This window comes from Typopeltis vanoorti, chromosome 9 (genome assembly GCF_054136105.1).
Source record: "Typopeltis vanoorti isolate ZY-2024b chromosome 9, IOZ_Tvanoo_1.0, whole genome shotgun sequence".
NCBI classification, from domain to species: Eukaryota; Metazoa; Arthropoda; class Arachnida; order Uropygi; family Thelyphonidae; genus Typopeltis; species Typopeltis vanoorti.
The window spans coordinates 84085463-84109381 of NC_143557.1; the positions used below are offsets into that span (position 1 = coordinate 84085463).

The 23919-nt window shown below is 37.0% G+C and overlaps 1 protein-coding gene across 1 annotated transcript in view; it reads left to right on the plus strand.

Moving 5' to 3' along the window:
• The window catches only part of LOC150103211 (neural-cadherin-like), a 540895-nt gene that overhangs the window by 274039 nt on the left and 242937 nt on the right, over window positions 1-23919 (plus strand). Inside the window, exons 18-19 of the mRNA XM_090397648.1 lie at window positions 10899-11223; window positions 22324-22554. Coding sequence (XP_090253774.1) covers window positions 10899-11223; window positions 22324-22554 — 556 coding nt within the window. The remainder of the gene's footprint in view (window positions 1-10898; window positions 11224-22323; window positions 22555-23919) is intronic.

Consider the following 23919-nt stretch of genomic DNA (forward strand, 5'->3'; position numbering starts at 1 on the left):
GAGCATGATAGTCCAGATGGGGTCTTATCAAGGCTCGATACAGAGGAACAACTTATTTGTGCATGTTAAAGTATTTTTCAGAAGCCAAGTGATTTGATGAGCTGATTTAGTCACTTTTGCAATGTGCCCCCCTAAACTTCAATTCCCTATCCACCAACACTCCCAAATCCCTGGCCTCATCAATCTCCTGGAGTACGGTTCCACAAGTGCAATATACTGCTGCTATTCTTTTCATCCCAAAGTGCATAACCTTACACTTTGCCACATTAAATTGACATCCATTTTTCCTAGCCCAGCCCTCTAAACTATCCAAATCATCCTGTAAAATTTTGACATCCTGTGCACTCACAATTGCTCTACCCAACTTTGCATCCTCAGCAAACAAGTGAACACTTCCTCTCAAATCCTTTCCTATATCATTGATGAAAAAATTGAAAAGCAGTGGTCCAAGAACAGAGCCCTGAAGCACACCACTAGTCACAAACCGTCTTTTAGACTCCGCTCCTGCATAAACCACTCTCTGGTATCTTTCCTTCAACCACCCTCCTATCCATCTCACCAACCCTATATCTATCCCCATCTGCTCCAGTTTACTGATTAGGGTTCCATGTGGTATCCTGTCAAAGGCCTTGGCAAGGTCCAGTAGTATCACTGTAAACCCATTACCCCTATCCAGTTCAGCCGTCACTGTGTTATAAAACGTGAGCAAGTTACTGAGGCATGATCTACCCTTCACAAAACCATGTTGTCCCCCATGCAATATCCCATTTTCATCTATCCAATCCTGTATTCTTTTCTTGACTAATTTCTCTAAGACCTTGACAATGATTCCTGATATGCTAATCGGTCGGTAATTTACAACAGCAGTCTTGGAACCACCTTTATGCAGTGGAACTATTTTCCCCTCTTTCCACCCCCCTCGGGACTAACCCAGACCTGAGACTCGAATTAAACAAAATGGTCAAGGGTACTGACAATTCTTTAGCCATTTCTCGTACGACACGAGCTGGTATACCATCAAATCCCACGGATGTATTGACATTGAGGTTATGCAATAGACTACTCACCTCCACTTCATTCACTACAATTCCCGTATAATCTACTGGTTTATTCGTTTCTGCAGTGTCACCACCTGGTTAATATATACTTGCAAGGTGCTCACTAAGTAACTCAACTATATCAACTGATTCGGTTACCCCCCACCATCGGCATTCTTTAAAATCATTCTGCCATGTACATTTTTCCTTTTACTTGCTACATATCTAAAAAACTCTTTAGCCTGCATGGCCAATGTTCTTTCATAATCCTTTTTTACTTTTCTTACCACACTCGTTACCCTTCTGGCCTGCGCTTTATACCGTTCATGCGCCTGCCGGTCACCTTTCTCCTTAAATTCCCTCCATAGTTGTTTCTTTTTTTGCAGCTCAAGCTTAATGGTGTTATTCATCCATTTAACCCCTACTTGATTTATTATTTGGACTCTAGGTATACAGTCAGCCATTGCTTCATGCAAACACTTCTTAACTGCCTCCCATGCACTATCAACTCCTAGTCCTTGCAGTTGTACATGCCATGGCACTAAACCAATCAAACTCCTAAGCTTGTCATACTTTCCAGCCTGATAATTCCACATGTACCCTGTCTTAATTGAAAATTCCACACCTTTAGCCACCTCCCAAGTCAAGACCCTATGATCACTCTCACCAGTTGGTGGCAATGTGGTCATATTTGTTACAGCCAAATCCTCAGACGTAATTACTAGGTCAAGCACTCTCTGATCCCTAGTATTTTCCATTACATGCTGTCGCAGATAGTTATCCCTTAATAACCGCATAAAATCCAATTCCTTCCTCCCGTGTGTGTCCTCTCCTCACTCCAATCAATGCGACCATAGTTGAAATCTCCTTTAATAATTACCCTCCTTCCACTCATTTCTTCTATTTGCTTGTGCATACTGTCACCACCATCTTTTCCATCACCTGGTCTATAGCAGCACCCAATTGTATATTTTGTTCTGCTAGCCACAATCTCACACCAAATGGCCTCAAATGTGCTCTTTTCTCTATCCTACAATTCAACTTCTATTCTCCTTGGCTGTAGCTCATCAGCTATCATCAACAATACTCCTTCCCCCATTTTATTCTCCCTGTCATTCCTGAACACACTATACCCATCACATTCAATCCCACTAGCTATATCATCTACAGTCAGCCATGATTTACTAATACCAATAACCTGTGGTCTGGAAGTGCCAACCATGGCCAAAAACTCCAAAAACTCTTCCTTCTTGTTCCTAATACTCCTAGCATTATACATGAATTTAAGACCCCCATTAGCCCCAACCCTACCTTGATATTAAGTATCCCACTCTGATTTGTTGTCCTTATTTGTTCGGGCATATTATATTCATTCATACATTCAACTGCCTCCCTAAGGACTGTATATCTACCCCCCCCTTAATAAATCTAGTTTCCCTGAATTTGCACAACCATTACATTCAGCAACACTTTCTCAAGTCTCCTTACACCATAGCCATTCAAATGCAAGCCATCCATCTTATATAGATCTTTTCGCCCATCGAACTCACTCCACACATCCACAAATTCCACACCACTCATCATACATAACCCACGCATAAAGTCATTCGCAATTATGGCCCTCCTTTTAAACATTTCACTGTCATATCATGGCAAAAGACTAATCATTCTAACTCTCTCACTCTTTTCTTTTGCTACCCCAAACAATTCATTCAGGTCTTCTATCATTTCCATTTTATCTCCTTTCAAATCATTCGTACCTGCCACAACAATCATTTCTTACACCCTTTCCTTTTGCTCTCTAATAGATGCATTTACATCCTTTATGGTCGCACCAGGTTGGTAGGATTTTGTCAAATCCTCTACTAACACACCTCGTACTAAAGTCTCCATACAGCACTCTATCCTTCATTTTGTTCATGTTCACACTCATATGCCTATTTTTCCTGTCATACTTTTTATTATTGGTTGGTTCATTCAGTTGAGTTTTGCTCATACTCTAGCTGCTGTTTTGCCCTTTGTATCGCACCATTCAACAACGCAATCTCACTTATTGCATCTATCTCATCTTTTTTATTCTCTGTAAAACCATTAATACTATCATTCACACTTTCTACATTCACACTCTCACAATTCTCTGATACAACCTCGCCGTTTCTTGTCATATCCCTATTTTCTTCATTCTGAAGTTTGACAAAAATATCACACTCACGATCCGAAATACGCTTCAATTCCTCATTCTCCCTACATTTTCTACACACATTCACTCCTTTATTATCATCTAACCACACTCTGACTGCACTCTGCGGAGCGTACATTTTGCAGATAGTACACCGAATCATCTCCTTTACATTACCGTTCTTGAAAGAAGATGGCGAACCATCATTACTGGCCGCCATTTTCCTTCATACTGGAGCCATACTTACTGGTAACGTATTTTATCAAATTATAAATTATAAACACCAAAAACACACAAACAGACGCACTAAGATACACAAGGCAAACAAAACTACGCAATATTAAAGTAAATTCATCAACGATAACTGAAAATAACGCTTGTCTTGTCTGGAGCTTTCACGAACACTACACACTACGAATCCCTCTAGCGGCGACTTCCCGACATAGATTATGTTATAAAACACTTTAGTACTCTAACTACATTAATAAAACTACAATTATATACTAAAATTACACAATTAAAACTAACAAATATTAATAAATCAACAAATCTTTCACAATAAATCACAAATCTTTCAGGAGCTCTCTGACAGTATGTCCTTTCACCAGCTAGCCTCGACACTAGATTTACCCCATATAACTGTACCGTTTTGAAAAGCTTTTCTCTGGGCACCTTGTAATATATATATATATGCCTTTTGCAGATCTACAAAACTTATATAAAAATCCTTGTTATATTCCCATTATTTCTCAACTATTTATTGTAAAGTAAAAAATCTGATCTTGACAACCTCTATTTGGCCTTAAACTACTTCCTCTGTAATTCTCACATTCATCTTTATTCCCTTTTTATAGATGGGAACTATCAGAGCCTCTGAAATATTCAGTGTAGCCACTGCAAAACTTTTATACTTCTACACTTTAGCATTTCTGGTCAAATATCATCTACTCCAGCTGCCTTTTGACGTTTTAAGTTTTTGATGGTTTTTTCTACCTCAAGTATTGGTATGTACTCCTCTCTGCATTTCTCTTAAAAAGGTTCTGGTATGATTCTGTCACTGCTAGTTTTATTCAAAGTAATTACTCAGGACATCTGGATATCCTTATCTTCAGTTTTCATATCTCGTTTATCATTTTTGATTCCTTTTACTTTTACCGAAGTCTTCCCATGACTTTTTGTTTAGCTACTTTTACATATAGCTTAGCTCTCATACATTTTCCTTTGTATTCTTTTAGGGCATCTGCCAACTTATTTGGTAGGAACTTTTGGTATGCTTTCTTCTTTTATTCAACTACTTCTTTAACTTCGAGTTTCCACCATGGTGTTCTTATTTTTCTATCCTTACAGATGCCTTTGCCACATACCTTCTTAGCCAAATCAGTCAATGTCTTCTGCAGAGTTTACCTTTTACAGGTAAACTGTTGACTTCACTATACAAACATTATTGAATAAAATTCGCAGTTTGAAAACAACAACAATATCAAATAAACATCATCAAATTCCTGATGTGTACCCTCGAGGGGTGTACGTGATATGATAGTTCTACATGAAAAACTTACACCATTACTAACTTCCTATCTACAAATTTCCTCCAAATCAATATGTTACCTGTCAAGACTCGAACATTATCAGATCTTATATTTCTATCTTCTAAGGCACTTTTTATTGTATCAAGTCACCTATATCTTGGTCTTCCTCTGGGCCTTTTTCCTGCAAACCTGGCAGAGAACACCTGTTTTGCTAATCTTTTCTCTCCCATTCTGTTTAAGTGACCATACCACCACCACCAGTGGTTAGATATGCTAACGCATTCCTGAATACTGACAATGTTAGGTTCTTTCCTAATATCCCCATTTTTAATATGATATTGCCATTGGTGCCATCTGTTCGTGCCTCTAATCTTTCTCAGGACTCTCATATCTGTAGTCTTTGGTCAAGTGTTTTACTTCTGCCCCAGCTCTCAGAACCATAAGTTAAAATTGGTTTGAACACTTGTATACAACTAATTTAGTATTTTGACTAATTTCTCTCTTTTTCCATATAAATTTATTCATTTGAATAAATTTATATGGAAATCTTCCTACCATACCAGCGTTGTTGATTCTGTTGTCTATTTTCATATTTCATTAACTGTCTTCACTAAAAATTGTGCCAAAGTAGATGATATGTTTTATTTGTTCTGTCGGGTCTTGTTATTGCTGATCTTTAGACCATATCTGTTACAGTTATTCAATTGACTCAAGGAATCTTGCAGACTTGTAGCGGATTTATTTAGAAGTATAACATCATTCACATTGAGAAAGAGCTGACATTAACATCTCCGATTTTGATATCAGGTTTAATACCACTTCATAATGTGATCCATATAGATAATGAATAACAGATGGGATAATGTACAGCCTTGTCTCACACCAGATTTAACATTAAACCATCTTCCTGACTTCCTTCAATTCTAACTGCTGACTTAAAACTCAAATAACGACTAAGTATTGCTTGATATCATACCCCACTGACACCATACAACTGTAGTGTTTTGGATAGCTTCTCTCTTGGCACCCTATCATGTCTTTTGCAGGTCTACTGTGAAATATGAACTATGAAATATTGTTATGTTTTAACTATGTTATATGAAATATAACAAAAATACAAATCTTTGTTATATTTCCATGATATCTCAACTATTTGTCATAAAGTGAAAATCTGATCCTGACAGCCTTTATTTGGCCTGAATCCAGCTTCTCAATATCCTTACTTGTATCATTTTATTTATTCATTATGTTTTAATTACCTTTATACACCTCTTGATGATTTTTAACATATTTTCACCCTTATATTTACCTACTATATCTACTATATTCTTTCTAATAACTTTTTTAATTTTGTTTAGCTCCTTATATACATACTTATCCCTTTTTCTCTAAATTAAAGATGCCAAGAATTTTTATTCTTGGTTTAATTCTTTATCCAGGTGTATGCAAATTAACTTTGTGTGTTAAGTCACTTCGTGACTGGGTTACTTGTATATAGATGCTAATGACTTCACATCAATTGCCTTAGTATTCCATAATGTAAGATTCACTCATATCCCTACAGACATGTATAATGCTATGCATTATGGGAAGGCCACTATCCAAGACCAGTTCTGACTTTTATTGAAGTCTCGACAGTGGGAGTCAGACCCAGAAGTGATACCAAGGTTGAAGTAATGCAGAACTCATATTTCCATATACAAGTAGTAAAATAGTGTCACACTTATTACTGAAATACTCTGGATTAGAGATAGATGTTGAACATTTTTTCACTTGGCTATACTCATCTCATGTTACTCAGCTAGCTAGGGCTATTTTTTCAAACGACACAGCCCTTGAAACTGAGCTCAGGTACCCTCAGAACACCTTTTTAGTCAATGGCTATGCACATATAAAATATTACATGCACCCCCCCCCATCCCTCCTACACCCAATACACAGGATCACAGCAAAACCCATTCCATTCCGTATGTTAAGGGTACATCAGAAAAAAATAACCATAGTTCAGCATTACAAAATAAAGACTTATTGTTACATAGACCATATATTTATAACGTACTTATGTTCTTACAAATTGCCTACCAGTTTCGCTAGTAACTAACTAGCTTTATCAAGGCTTGCATAGTACAAAAAAAGGTAAATGCAAAAAAGGTTTAAAAATACAAAGAACCGTTAGCATCTGTTAGGTAGCTAGGTGACACGTTCGCGTGACATCACTACTCAGCATCATGAACACTCGTTACATGCAAACGCGTAATATGATTATTCGCTTACTGTAGCTCTGTTAGACTGAGGGAGTTAATTAGATTTTTCCAGGTATCGTTCAGAATGGCCCCTTGATTTCTGTTTAGGTTACTTCCCGTACGTAGTACAACTGCCACTTCTTTAAATACTCGATGTCTGTAATCCTCGTCTACGTAGGGCATGGAGCTGTTATTCCAGTCTATAGTGTGGTTCGAGTTGAATCACAGGATTGGCACATCACTTTTCAACTTCGAACCACACTATAGACTGGAATAACAGCTCCATGCCCTACGTAGATGAGATTACAGACATCCAGTATTTAAAGAAGCGGCAGTTGTACTACGTAAGGGAAGTAACCTAAACAGAAATCAAGGGGCCATTCTGAACGATACCTGGAAAAATCTAATTAACTCCCTCAGTTTAACAGAGCTACAGTACGCGAATAATCATATTACGCGTTTGCATGTCACGCGAACGTGTCACCCTAGTTACCTAACAGATGCTAACGGTTCTTAGTATTTTTAAACCTTTTTTGCATTTACCTTTTTTTTGTACTATGCAAGCCTTGATAAAGCTAGTTAGTTACTAGCGAAACCGGTAGGCAATTTGTAAGAACATAAGTACATTATAAATATATGGTCTATGTAACAATAAGTCTTTATTTTGTAACACTTTATGACCAAAAACATGTAGAAACTATGAAAGTTTTGTAAAGAAGTTCACCAGAGAGCTTACAGGAATATACTCACATACTCACCGGCATTTATGAGTTGCCCTACTGCGGACAATATAGAAAGCATAGGCACTGCCCAAGCATCTATATATTCACCTTTTATTGGTCCATTTTGATAAAGTTTCACTGGCCTGACTGCTGTTTCAAACTAGTTGGTTCTCTTCAGAGACCAGGCAGAAACCTTTAGAGAGCAAAAACTCTCAGTATTAAGCAACTTGAAGTGTTGGAGGGGTGTATTTTTCGCAAGCAAACGCTTGGTTGGTGCATGAAGTATTTACTAAAATAAAGAGCCAAAAGGTTTCATTTCAGCGATGCACAATTATATAAATCAAGTGATATTAAATCCACAAGAAACTATGAAATTATCGTATTGATGTTGACCAGAGCAGGAATATGCTTGCCAGCACTTACTTACCAGTTCTCTACATTCAGCTTTGAAATAATGCTGGTTTTAATATCCACTTGATTTTTATCATTGTGCATCACCTGAAGATTGACTACATCTTCTTGAACATCCAGGAAGTATAAAGTGCCTTGTGCCTCTGCAAGTTAGCCTACTTTTTGACAGACTGGTAGGTAAATCAACATCTGCTTTGAAGGCCAACATAATAATTGTATCAAATATCGATAATCTGGATAACAATTCAGGATTGGCAGACCATACCCTGGATGCCCCTTCACATAGGATCAAATGGAGAAAAACATCTATATTACATATTAGGCAAAACATGTCTGGAGGATATTCTTAGAATCAACATCAGCTATGAAGCACTCTCCCAACCTCAACTGATATGCTTGTATTACCTGGCCTGGCTAGGTGTTGGCCTGCCCAGGCTGGTTGGCCGAGTGGTTAGCGTATCCACTCTCCAGCCAAAAGACTGCAGGTTCAAATCCCACCATGTTTGTTATTGTCTCTGAAGATACTAGTGGTGGATGGCAGATGGCTTTGGTGCAGATGATAATGGTATAGTTCGCCCACCGATTAGAGATCCTTCGACACTTCTGCGCATGTCAGAAAAAGGAGAATCCATTCCGATAATAGGGTAATCAGTCCGTATTGTGAATGAGTTGTTTATTATTACAGGTTGGAAAATTAGCTTCTCTTTTATAATTATTGTAGTTAACTATGTTGCTTGTATAACAGTTGGAAAATTTTACCTATAAAACGTGATTTCGCGTGTTGGCGACCAATTCGTACGTCCTTCATTTCTTTCTCCTCTTCAGCACGAATCGACTATTCTTGGCAAGACCTACAAACGGTGGGCAAACTATAGTTGTGGTTGGTGGATTGAGTGGTGGAGACGGCGATCTGTAGAGTAGGTGCCCTCTCTTGATGAGTCTTTGGACTCCCTGGAGGTCTCAAGTAATAATAATAACTAATTTACCAAAGATCTGGAAGACTATCATTTTAAGGTCTAATAACCAGATTGCTCTAAATTAACTTTGCAGTTATCTGACCAGTACAGGGTACCATGTAAGGTGTCAACTGCAATTTAAATCTACAATTACTTGGTTTAGAGCTGTGTGCCCATCACAGTAATCATACTTTGATGATGCTGGGTGAAAAACAGTGAAATATTTCTTCCTGGCGTTCATTATACCGTTAAGCATTATTATGAGTAATGAACAACACTTAAGCCTTTCTTTACATAATCTTCCTCTTTAATTATTTGTACAATTTAAATTAAGAAAAAGTGTGTGACATTTATAATTAACAATATAAGGATTGGTTTTTATATGTTCACTAGATGAGTTCAGTATATATTTACTGTAAATAATTCATTTCTTAAATTATTTTTGCATATACTTGCAGTAATTACTAACTTCAGCTATAAGAGTTAATGAAAGTTTCTTTGAATTGAGTTAAATACTTGAGTCTCAGATCAGTAATGGCATTTCAGTTAAAACAGATTGAATACAAGGAAAACATTTTTTCATCATATATATATATATATATATATATATATATACTGAAAACACTGTAGTGTAGTATAGTGGCCTCCTGCATTGAATCTATAAAATTCCACAGTTGTGTCATGTACTAATGTGAAGAAGAATAGTAGTAATAACAATATATATCAGATGTTCTCCCTACTGATACAAAAAACTTACTGGGACCTTCCATTGAACCATAGTAAATCTCAGTCTAGTTTCCCATTTTGTAATTTGCCCACATTACGTATTCAAGAAATTTATGACCCCTACCCTTTCCTTTTCCTTATCCCAGATGTTTGAGTAAATCGTTGATTTACAAGCATCACACCAGATGACATGATATCCCTATCATTGCTCTACCAGCTCCAAAACGTTTTGTTTATTTATGATTGTGACTTTGACATCTATTTTATGATTGTGGTTTAATATTTAAATGCATTTGCATAATCTTCATGTTTTGCAAGATTTAGTCTATATCCTGGAAACTTGAGTTTTTCGTCCTATAAATTCAAGAAAAAAGACCATAGAACCTAGACTTTAGCTGATAAAAATCAAGGAATAGCAAAAAAAAAATGATGAAGTTATATATATTACTTCTCATGCAGAAGAGGATACAACCTTTCTTATATTGAATACCCCAGTATTGATACAGAAATCTGATGAGAGGAAGCCAGCATGACAGTCACAAATGGCAGAAGGAAAATTATAAGTCAGCTAATTTTCAAACCTGTTATTAATATAATGGCAGTCTTCATGCATCAATATTTTTGCAATTTTTTGGTTACCATTTACCTGAAAATTCAGCTGCCATCTTTGACAGTGTTGTGAAGCATCCATAATTCCCTCCATCTCTGAAGAAAGTAGAATTTGCACTTCTTAAATATTAAAATTAAACACTATCCCTCTGTACACAAACTTATTCAACATATATTTTATATTGAATGACCAACCATATTTTGTATGAATAGATATCGAAACATTGAGCTAATTCTACTTTGAAATTCCATGTAACAGTTCATACAATCAAAAATGTGGTGAGATTGTATGTGTTGATTTTTATTATGCAATTAAAACTTTTAGTTAATAACAATTAAAGATGAAAGGAATAAATTTTTTCTTAAATATATCATAGTTTCCTTTCAACTTATTTATTACATGCATTTAAAAATTAAATTTACTCTCCATTGTTATCTTGTGAGTAGCAAATAATTGTAACTTTTTTTTCATGTAATTTCTTGCAGGTGACAGCTGTAGATGGGGATTTAGATCGCCATTCTGAAATAGTATATTTTTTAACTGGACAAGGAATAGATAACCAGAACTTGGCCAACAATAAGTTTTCGATAAATAGTACTGCAGGTGATATTTATGTTTTAAAGCCACTAGATAGAGATCTCCCACATGGTAGATCTCAGTGGCGCTTTACTGTTTATGCTGATGATGAAGGAGGAAATGGGCTTGTCGGTTATGCTGAAGTCTTGGTCAATCTTAAGGATATTAACGACAATGCTCCTTTTTTCCCTTATTCAATCTATATGGGAAATGTTACAGAAAATGGAACTGCAGGCAAGTTTTTCAAATTTATCTTTTTTTTTTTTTTTTGCATGAATCTGCTTATTGTTGTAATATGTCCCAATTTCTGTAGTACAAGGAATCTGGGGATCATATGTTATGTAGCAACTTATACACTAATCTATCAGTTATCTGACCTTCAAACAATAATCCTTTGATTTATATGGCCATGGAGGGATGCTGTTATCTTTGGTGCAGGCAATGTTGTCAACATTCATGCCAAAAGGATATATGGCAGTCTGATGTGTGCAATGACCCTTGCATGTCAGCTGATTTCTTGTAGAACACCACGTAACTGTACTTCAATCAAAACTTTCTGTTTTGATAATTGAAGGGTCAGGTAAATAGATTACTGAATATATATGTTTATCATGTTTACATTATATATATATAAATTTTTTTAACTGTATTTTTTAGTTATCATACTAATTTTGAGGTGATTCCACTATCACAGATGCAAATCGATTTATCCTGATTAAAAAGTTAAGGGAAAAAAGTGGTGAGGAAGTTAACTCTACAGTGTGGAAGGGGACAATGCTAACCTTATTACCATGACATCCTATTCCAGATCATCCTATGTGGACTAGTCTCTTTTCTCTTCATTGGGAAGCTCAATATTGTACACATCAGACTGCCATATATCCTTTTGGCAAGCTGTTGGCATGAATATTGACAACATTGCCTGCGCCAAAGATAACAGCATCCCTCCATGGCAGGTTTGCATTCAATCCTGCAACCTCTCACTTTGTCAACTACAGGTCTCATACTCAATCATCTGTGTACCTGCAATTGTTAATGTACACAGAGTAGCCTGTTCTGATTTCTTGTCCATCTATATTGATGGTTCAAGAATTGACACATCTGTTGGCTGTGTTCCTGACATTACTGTCTCCAACTGGATCCCACCTGATTGCAGTGATTATACAGCAGAGTTGGATGTCATTCAACTTGCACTTGTGCATATAAAAGAAAACCTCTACCAAAAATGTGTAATATATACAGACTCCCATGCTGCATGAGGTGTTATACCTGTTATTGTTCAAAATTGAAGATCCCTAATTTTGATGTTTGGTTGTGCTGGATTCCCAGCTACATTGGAATAAGGGAAATGAGACTGCAGAATCAGCTGCTAGATTGGCTAATACTTTTTCTACATCTTGTGTTTGATGGTACCATGTACAACCTACAGACCGTTTATAAGAACAAAGCTAATTGCCTAGTGGCAGTCATTGACACCATTCCTCTTGGCCATCATGGCTGGAAGCATTGTCAGTCTAGTTATTGTAGAAATTGTGGGGGAAACCCCCCCACCCCCTTTTTAAATGTTGAAAACCAGGAGAACACCTGCGCATGGCTTGGTCATCGGCATAAACTTTTTTCAGGTTTTGGTACACTACTTTAGTAGATTTTCGTAATATGCAGTTTTTACTCTTTTACTAATTTACAGATACAATTTTAAATTTTATCATAGCTCTTTGCTCCATGACACAACTTCTGACATGCTCCACTCACACACACACTACTTCAACAGTTGCTATGCAAAAACTGCTGCATCACCTGTATCGAAAATTGCAATTACATCACACTTTAGTACTCAAAACGTTTTGTTACTTTTATTCCAGGGGCTGTCCTATCTCATTACTTAATGGACATGCTGTGGATGATTCACTTTCCTGTGTGTGGAGCCACCAGGTTTGGCAAATACTTGTCAAGTTTGAGATCAGGAAATCTTTCACATCTGCAATTGACCATAACAGAATATCTTTTTTATGTATTTTGATGTTTCATAAGTTTTTGGGACTAATGGATGTTTCAGTGATAGCTTTTTTTAAATTTTTATGGCCAATTAGGTAACTTTTTTGATCAAGTTATTAGTTCGGATCCTGGTGCAAGGCTAAGTAGGTGTCAGAATGTATCAGGGAATATTCAAGTTGCATTTCTTCAAAAAAGGAATCGAAACCTCTTCCAGAGTGTATCAAGAAACTGCTGGAACCTGTGGTACTGCCCACCTGAACAACACCATATTTCACGGTAGGCAGCAGACCTTCCAATAGGACTCAGTCACTGTTGTTAGTCCTCACCAGCACACAAGGTGAGGACTAACAACAGTGGTCGGTGGCAAATGTGCCCAACCACATATCATCATCATCATCATCATCTGATTATAGCCATCTGGAAGTCCCAATCTGAATCTCTTGGACTTCAAATTGTGGTCTGAGCTTTAGAGAGTAGTGCAGTAAGTAATGGCAACATTTCCATTGCAGGTTGTGCATGCTGTAACCAATATGTGGCCTCACAGACTCCAGGTGTGTGTGAAGGCAAAAGGGGGACATTTTGAACATTGAGTTCTGCTATAGTCACTTTATACATGTGGTTTGGATGTGCTAAAAGCTATAAATGATTTACTGATAGATTAATAAAGATTTATGCATTTTTCATTTTGTAATAGTATTTATGGCTAGACTAGGTATGTTGATGACCTCATGCCTTGTTGTCTCTCTTTTAACATGGAGGTCTTGGAAAGACAACAACTTCAACAAGCAGTCAATCACATCTTTTCATTGGCTTTTGATATTAAGTTAAGGTTTTCAGCTGAAAAAAGGTGTCACTTGCCAACCTGGAACTAGTTAAGAATTGGACAACCCATTATTTCAGTAGCACTAGAAGCCAAGTTCTTAGTTCTCATCTTTGACAGAAAGTTTATTTTCATACACATTCATCAACTAAGAGTAAAGTGAAGCGCAAACTCTATCCTCTATCAATTGGGGTTGCATATTGATCTTCGTTGTTTCACCTGTATCCTGGACTTATTTGATCAAGCTTGATTATAGATGCTGAGTCTGCAGTTCTACAAGGGAGAACAGCCTGCAATTTGAATCCTATCCATCATCAGAGTATATATACGAATAGCTACTGAGGCATTTGCATATTGTCCATTCAGTATCTTTGGTTAAGCAAATCAACTTATCTCACTTCAACAGAAAGTTGTTTCTTAATTATGCCCTAAAAATAGTATCTTTTAAAACATCTTACATGACTGGTATTTTTTTTTTTTGTACACATCAGACTTCCTTTAGTATATATGTGTGTGTGTGTGTGAAGGAGATTATGCAAGCTATAAGCATGAATGTTGACATTATTATATGCACCAAACATGACACTATTCCTCTTTGGCAGATTTGCACTTCATTATGCAGTTTCTCGCTGTACCAAGTAATAAAGTTTTATACTCCATCTTTCTACCTGGAATTGTTTAAGTTGTGCAGAACTGAGTGGGGCTGCTGTGTTCCCTAACCATAAATGCAGTCAGATCCAACTCATTTGCAGTAATTCTACATCAGAGTTGTATGCCATTCAGCTTGTGCTTTTGCACATAAAAGAAAACTCTGCCAAAAATCCATGCTTTATACAGACTTATTGAGTTCTTTACATGCCATCTTCTTTCCTGTGCTTTATCCACATCCTGTAGTGTATGTTGTTCTACACATTATTATATAATGATCCTGATTTTGACGATTGGCTGTTGTGGATTCCCAGCAATTACGAGGGTGATCTGAAAAGTTCTCAGTCTTGACCATAGATGGCAACACTATCAGCAAGATTTTTTTTTTTTCCTGAGTTGATACATCTGTCATAAGCATCCATGTGAAATTGCAAGTCATTTTTGCAAGTCACATGCTGAGCAACTGCCTGTTCCAAATGTGTATGGATGAGAACAAAAGTAAACAAAGAACACTAGATAATGGACTACCACAAGGGTCAGTTCTGACTCCCCTCCTTTTTAACATATACATCGCAGATTTGCCTAATACAGCCTCCAAGAAGTTTTGCTATGCTGATGGCATTGCTCTAGCCACCAGACACACCAATTTTACTATAATGGAAGATACATTAACAAACGACCTTGCAGTCCTAGATGAATACTTCAGCAAATGGAAATTACGCCCAAATCCTAGCAAAACAGAAGTTTATATCCTGAACAATAACCAGGCTAACAAAGAATTCATGGTCTACTTCAACCACAAACTGCTATGCTACAACAGATTCCCGAAATATCTGGACTTCACTCTAGATAGAACACTATCTTTTAAACCACATCTCATTAACACAGCATCCAAGCTAAAAACAAGAAACAATATACTGCAAAAACTATGTGGAACAACTTGGTGTGCCTCAGCAACAATGCTTTGCTGCACTGCTCTTGGCCTTGTTTACTCTACAGCTGAATACTGCTCACCAATATGGCTGAACAGCACTCATGTGTATTTGGTTGATGCCCAGCTTAATACCACTATGCGCCTTATTTCTGGAACTGTAAAATCAACACCAACCTACTGGATCCCAGTGCTAAGCAACATCTTGCCTCCACACATCTGCAGATCCAACTTTCTTCTACATGAATACTGCAAAATCATGGAAATCCAAAATCTTCCAATCCATGAAAACATCCCTAGAAATAAACAGGCTAAAGTCAAGGCACCTTCCAATCTTAACAGCAAAAAATCTTGCAAAGACAAGTTTCAACATGAAGGAGAAGTGGGAAGAGTCCTGGTGTAACTTCAACAGGGATCTTCCATGAATTAGTTGACCAAACACATATCTTCAGGTTTTGACCTACCTCGGAAAACTTGGTCTGCCCTTAACTGAATCTGAACCAACCACGGCAAATGTGCAGACCACCTTTACAAATGGGGCATGATTGCCTCACCCAGGTGCGACTGTGGATCACCACACCAGACAGTTAATCATATTACAGCAGCATGTGTCGAACGTGCATACAGTGGAAACCTGTCAGACTTCATCCATGCTACACCAAGTGCAGTCGACTGGATAATCAACCTAGAAATTCAGTTATAGCCTGTTCTTGATTCTTGAGTGTCTCTTATGACTGTATTATGTCTTATTATTGTATATATGTCTATTACTATGTCCATATATATTAAGGATTAATGTAATGTAACTTTTCATGTGTGAGCTATATGCTAAATAAATAAATAAATGCAAGTCATTCTATCAAGCAGTTTGTTTTATGCAGCTGTCTGAAGCAAATGTGTTGTCTGTATCCCTTGAAACGGATAAAATTGAGTATCATGCAGTTATAAAATTCTTTGTAAAAGAAAGCTTAACGTGAAAAGAAATTGATTTGAAGTTCATAAAAGTTTATTGGATTGCTGGCAAGTCAAAATGCGTGAAATTGCTGAGACTATAGGCATTCCAAATAAAAAGTGTAGGATATATTTTGCATGAAGAATTGCAAATAATATTGGAGGTTTAATGGATTGTATACAGCACTCAGAAAGGATTAAAACAGAATTTAATACTTCCTTTCATAATACTTCGTCTCAGTAAAAAAAAGACATCTTCAGGGATTATAAAAAAACTAATGTAACATCAAAAACAAATAACACACAATACTAAGCCCAATGACGTGGGTGACACTAAAGTCCTATCTAGGTGGAGAACCCTCTAAGGTCGGTTGTAGGTGGCCTGGAATGTAAAGTGGGACCTCTGGTGATAAGTGTTTCCCAAATCTTAGGAAGCTTAATGCAACCATATTTGTTGAGATTTGGTTGATTCCTGAGAGCTGCTGCTGCTGCTGATTCTAAGAATAGTCTCTCTTTTTTGAATTTGCTGTGGTGGAGCATGGTGGTTTTTTCCATGAGATCCTGTGGATTGTATCCAAGACATGGTCAGCCAAGCCTGAGTGACTGTAGTTGTGTTTGCAGATGTATGACTTATGTTCCTCCAGGCAGATAGTGGCTGATCTGCCTGTATGTCCAAAGTACGCCAGTTTACATGAACAGGGTACTTTATAGACTCCAGGCACCGAGAGAGGAGGAAGCTGATCTTTTGTAGAGCGGATAAGGGTAGCAAGTTTGTGGTGGGGCTTAAATGCTGTGTGTAGGTTGTACTTTTTTAAAATCTTGGCTATTTTTTTTGGATGTGCCACGGATGTAGAGTATGGTGATGGCATTTCTAAACTCTTTCTGAAGAGAAGACCGAGGAGAGGGGGAGGACCTGATTATTTTTTTAATACTCTGATCACTGTAGCCATTGGAGAGGAAAGTGTTGTGTATATGGTCACGCTCAGTTGTAAGGGTGGTTCCAAAGATTGTGGGCTCTCTTGGTAAGAGTTTTAGTAATGCCATATTGTTGAGCGGGTGGTGGTGGGAGAGTTTGTGATTGTATCTGCCTGTGTGTGTGTGTGTGTGGGTTTTATATATACAGTGAAGGAAAGTGTACCGTTGGGAAGGTGTGTAACTAAGGTGTCTAGGAAGGGTAAACAATTGTTCTTTTCCATTGTAAACTAGATTCTTCGATGTAGGCTGTTGAAGTGACTGAGGAAAGAGTCTAATGTGTCTGGGCCATGAGGCCAAATAGAGAATACATCGTCTACATATCTTAGCCAGATAGAAGGTTTGAGAGGGGCTGAGTCTATGGCTCGTTTTTCAAATTCTTCCATATAAATATTGGCAAGAGGGGGTGAGAGGGTGGTAACACGACAGTTACCTTTATCTGCTTGTAGATTTTGTTCTTTCAAGAAAAATAACCAGAATTGATGGCAAAGGAAAAGATATCTAAGATGTCAGAAGGAAAAACGTTTTTTAAGAGTGTTAACGTATCAATTAAGGGAATATTGGTAAACTATGAGGAGATGTCAAAGCTCACTAATATGTCTGTGTTATTTAAGGTTAGATTTTCTATGAAGGTTTTAAAATGGCTAGAGTTTTTTTACATAGGATGTGGAAAGTCCAGTGAGGGGGATCAGAGAGCTGGCCAGCTGTTTTGACAGCTTGTAGCAAGGTGCATTAGTGGCATCTACTATATGTCTTAGTGGGTAATTGGGTTTATGGATTTTTGGTAAACCATATATTCAGGGGAGGGGGAGAATAGAAAGGTTTGAGTTTTTTTGTGATTTCCAGGGGCCAGGAAGACACTTTTTTAAGTAAATTTTTTAACTTGTGTTTTTGTGCGGTCGTGTTCTAGTGGGGTGTGGGTAGAGCGATCTCGGAGGATAATCCCCATTTTCCGTTGTATTCCGTGGAGATGTCATTAGCATTACCCTTATCTGCTCTGGTAATGACGATACTTTTTTCTTTTCGTAATTTCATGAGAGCAGTTTGTTGGGTGGACGATAAATTACTTTTTGTGGGTGGAGACTGGGCGAGGATGTTGCCGACGTCAAGTCTGATGTTATTTTCTATCTACGGCGCTAAGCGACAGATAGCGCATTTGACATTGCACATCCCATCAAGCACCGGCGCTTCTTTAGGAGTGACCAAGAAATTGTGGCCGAGGCATAGGGCACTGACGGCATCGTCGTTGAGCCTGTTGAACAATAAGTATTGATTTATGGATACCACGGAATACAATTGGAAAATGGAGATTATCCTCCGAGATCGCTCTACCTACACCCCGCTAGAACACGATCCCATAAAAACACAAGTTAAAAAAATTTTAAATTTACTTAAAAAAGTGTCTTCCTGCCCCCCCCCCCCCCCCCATAATATACGGTTTACCAAAAATCCATAGACCCGATTCCCCACTTGAGACCTATAGTAGATGCCACTAATGCACCTTGCTACAAGCTGTCAAAACAGCTGGCCAGCTCTCTGATCCCCCTCACTGGACTTTCCACATCCTATGTAAAAAAAACTCTACCCATTTTAAAACCCTCATATAAAATCTAACCTTAAATAACACAGACATATTACCAGTATTCCTTTAATTGATACGTTAACACTCTTAAAAACGTTTTTCCTTCTGACATCTTAGATCCCTTTTCCGTTGCCATCAATTCTGGTTATTTTTCTTGGAAGAACAAATCTACAAGCAGATAGAGGGAACTGCCATGGGTTTCTCCCTCTTGTCAGTTTTTATATGGCAGAATATGAAAAACCTCTTGCCAATTTTTATATAGAAGAATTTGATAAACGAGCCATAGACTTACCCCTCTCAAACCTTCTATCTGGCTAAGATATGTAGACGATGTGTTCTCTATTTGGCCTCATGGCCCAGACACATTAGACTTTTTCCTCAGTCACCTCAACAGCCTACATCCAAGAATCCAGTTTACAATGGAAAAGGAAAAGAACAGTTGTTTACCCTTCCTAGACACCTTAGTTACATACCTTCCCAACGGTACACTTTCCTTCACTGTATATAGAAAACCCACACACACACACAGGCAGATACAATCACAAACTCTCCCACCACCACCCTGCTCAACAATATGGCATTATTAAAACTCTTACCAAGAGAGCCCACAATCTTTGGAACCGCCCTTACAACTGAGCGTGACCATATGTGCAACACTTTCCTCTCTAATGGCTACAGTGATCACAGTATTAAAAAAAAACCAGGTCCTTCCCCTCTCCTCGGCCTTCTCTTCAGAAAGAGTTTAGAAATGCCATCACCATACCCTACATCCGTGGCACATCCAAAAAAATAGCCAAGGTTTTAAAAAAGTACAACCTACACAGCTTTTAAGCCCCACCACAAACTTACTACCCTTATCCGCTCTACAAAAGATCAGCTTCCTCCTCTCTCGGTGCCTGGAGTCTATAAAGTACCCTGTTCATGTAAACTGGCATACTTTGGACATACAGGCAGATCAGCCACTATCCGCCTGGAGGAACATAAGTCATACATCCGCAAACACAACTATGGTCACTCAGGCTTGGCTGACCATGTCTTGGATACAATCCACAGGATCTCATGGGAAAAAACCACCATGCTCCACCACAGCAAATTCAAAAAAGAGAGACTATTCTTAGAATCAGCAGCAGCTCTCAGGAATCAACCACATCTCAACAAATATGGTTGCATTAAGCTTCCTGGTTTAATGCAACCATATTTGGTGATAAGTGTTTTGGGAAACACTTATCACCAGAGGTCCCACTTTACATTCCAGGCCACCTACAACTGCCCTTAAAGGGCGCTCCATCTAGATAGGACTTCAGTGTCACCCACGTCGTTGGGCTTAGTATTGCGTTTTATTTGTTTTTGATGTTACATTAGTTTTTTTTGTAATCCCTGAAGATATCTCATTTACTGAGACGAAGTATTATGAAAGGAAGTATTAAATTCTGTTTTAATCCTTTCTGAGTGCTGTATACAATCCATTAATTCTCCAATATGATGTCCTCCCAGCACTTAAGCCTCTACACACAGAAGAATTGCAAATGAAAAAGCTTTGTGCAAGATGGGTATCATGCTTGCACACAGCTGATCAAAAACGCACTTGCAAGAAAATCTGAACAGTGCTTGTAGGGTTTTAACAAGAATAAAACTGATTTTGCAATGGGAAAATTAAGGGATCTCACTATTAATTGTTGGAACATCCACCCTATTCCCCAGATTTGGCTCCCTCTGACTTCTATCTAAAACCAAAACTCTCTTGCTCACTGGTCAGCGTTTTTTTCTTCGAATCATGAGGTGATTGTAACTGTAGAGGGATGTTGCAGATCTTACTGAGAACCACTGCAGGGACAGGATAATGGCGCTGTAGCATCACTGGAATAAATGTATTAGTCTTAACCCTGTGATGGTCGTGGCTAATCTGTCAGATATAATAAATTGTTTTAATGTAATATTCTTACACATATCAGTTATAGTTTGGAGATCATGACTAGCTGTGTCTACATATATTACGAGTGATATTCCACACTATTTATGCCATCAGTTTAGTTTAACTGATAAGGTTTGTGATATTTGATAGTAAATCATATCTGAGAGATACCGCTAACTCCGATGTCAGTATAGTATTGGTATAGTTTTTTGTTTTTTTTTAATTTACTATTTAAAATAGTAGGAAAAATATATCGATTAGATAATCCATCAGATGTTGAAGAGATTCAGGCAATGTGAGAAGTGATAGAGTCGAATGCAAAAGTGAAAGTGATATTTGATAGTAAATTGTATCTGAGAGATACCGCGAACTCCGATGTCAGTATAGTATTGGTTTAGTTAGGTTTTTTTTCCCTTTGTTCAATAATATCTGGATTGTAAATGAAAATAAATAAACCATCATGTATTATATTTGCAGTTTTTTTTTTTTTTAATTAACTTTTATTGCATTTTAGCGCATATTAGTAATGGATGTATCTCTCAGGTACACACAACCTAAGCTGCAATTTTTTCGACTGCGATCTCTGCAGGATTAAGAGAGATTATGTCGAAAAATAGAAATAATTTTGAAATTATAAATTAGTTTTTTCATTGTTAGGCTGAGAACTTTTTTTTATTGTGAAACACTCAAGACCACCCTCGTAGAATTCAGAAAAATAAAACTGCAGATGTAACATCAAAAAACGAAAAATTTTTTCAATACACTGAGAACACCCACTAAAATGTGATGTTTCATCACATGGTAACTAATTCCTCAGGTGGAAAGAAATACACTTCTCATCCCTGGTTTCTCTTGCACAAAAAAAATTAAATCCACTGGGTATTGTCATGTATGTGCAAACACCTCGTGAAAGGTGTTTGAGCAAAAAATGTTGTTTTGTCCTCTGTGCATACGTGTTTCGAAAAATATGATACAGTGGCTAAATTTTGAAAATGTGGAGGTGTTGCATAATAGTCACTATGTATTGCAATACTGAGAAATATTTTTGATAAAACATAATTTATGAGTGTTATTTTTTTAATTTGAATTATAGAAGGAAATTGTGAAAATAAGTAACAAAGTAGAACTTGGATGGCTTCTGTTATCCCAAAATGTTAATGTTAAAAATGAAAATGTTCAAAGTGTTGCCTTAGAGATTAGAAGATTTTATTCATCTATATTTGTCTATGTTTTGGACAGATATTGTGTTCGACAAATCAGAATTTAATGTAATTTAATATCACAATAAGTGAATTTAATCACATCTTTATGTTGGACCATGGTGTTAGTAATGGCTAATTCATGTTTTGAAATGAAATCCAGTTTTCTTGATGTTAGCTGCCTTCTCTACTAAATGGAATTTTTTTTTTTTCTCCAGGGTTATGTTAGCTAATTTATTTACATATTTCAAATTAGGAATTTATTCGCTTTTATAAAATGATATAGAAAAAGAACATAACTTTCATCTTGACTTTTCTTCACAGGAATGACAGTAATGACGATGACAGCCACAGATTACGATGATCCCAATGAAGGAACAAATGCAAGACTGAAATATACCATTGAACAGAATCAGATTAATGAGGATGGCAATTTAATTTTTGCCATTGATGAGGAATCTGGTGTCATTACCACAGCAGTTTGCTGTTTGGATAGAGAAACAAATCCTGAATACATAATAAAAGTAGTGGCAACTGATGGAGGAAGCTTATCAGGTTTGTCTATACAGATATTGGAAATAATTATAGATGTTTAGTTTTGTTTTAATTTTATATTGTTTTCACATATTGACCACACTTATACTATGACTGATACTATATAGTTATTTTGATTGTCAGGAGTTTTATTTGAAATATAAGTAGTGAATATTTTCAGTGAATCCCTTTTTTCTATAAATATTGTAATGTATAAAATGCTGTTTATATGGATGTATGTAAGCATTCATAAAGGCTTTAACACAATTGATCATATTCATGCAGTAAAACAAATAATAGAAAAAGCAGAAGAAAACCAATTGCCTCTGTGTTTAGCTTTCATTGATTATGAAAAAGCATTTGATTCCATCAAAACTAATGTAATAACCCAAGTACTCCAGAATTAGTGAGTTCCTGGAGAATACATGGACCTCCTCCAGGCAATATATCTCACTGTAACAGTAACAATCCAACTTCACACTAGTAGCAATATAATATCAATTGAAAAAGGTGTCTGATAAAGAGACTCTCTCTATCACCCAAAATCTTTACAGCAGTCCTTCAAGAAATATTTCATCATCATCATCAAATTCCTGCCATGTACCCTCAAGGGTTGTACAGGATATGACAGTACTACATGAAAAATTTACATCATTACTAACTTCCTATCTACAATTTTTCTCCAAATCAGTCTGTTACTTGTCAAGACTCCAACATTATCAGATCTTATATTTCTATCATCTAAGGCACCTTGTACCGTATCAATCCACCTATATCCTGGTCTTCCTCTGGGTCGTTTTCCTGCCAACCTGGCAGAGAACACTTGTTTTGCTAATCTTTCCTCTCCCATTCTATTTAAGTGACCATACCACCTGAGATTAGCTCTGCTAACACATTCCTGGATGCTAACAATGTCAAGTTCTTTCCTAATATCCTCATTTTTAATATGATATTGCCATTGATGCCATCTGTTCACGTCTCTAATCTTTCTCAGGACTCTCATATCTGTGGTCTCTAGACTTTGGTCAAGTGTTTTACTTCTGACCCAGCTCTCAGATCCATAAGTTAAAATTGGCTTAAACACTGTCTTGTTTACAGCTAATTTAGTGTTCCGACTAATTTCTTTCTTATTCCATATGAATTGATTCAATTGACTTCCCACCATACCAGCTTTGTTGATTCTGTTGTCTATTTGCATATTGAATTTACCATCTTCACTAAAAATTGTGCCTAAGTAACTGAAATGTTTTACTTGTTCCACAGGTTCTCCATTCACAACAGTTGACATTTTCAATGATTCTGCCTATTTTCATTGTCTTTGTCTTTTTACTGCTGACCTTCATACCATATCTATTACAACAGCTATTCAATTTAGACAGAGAATCT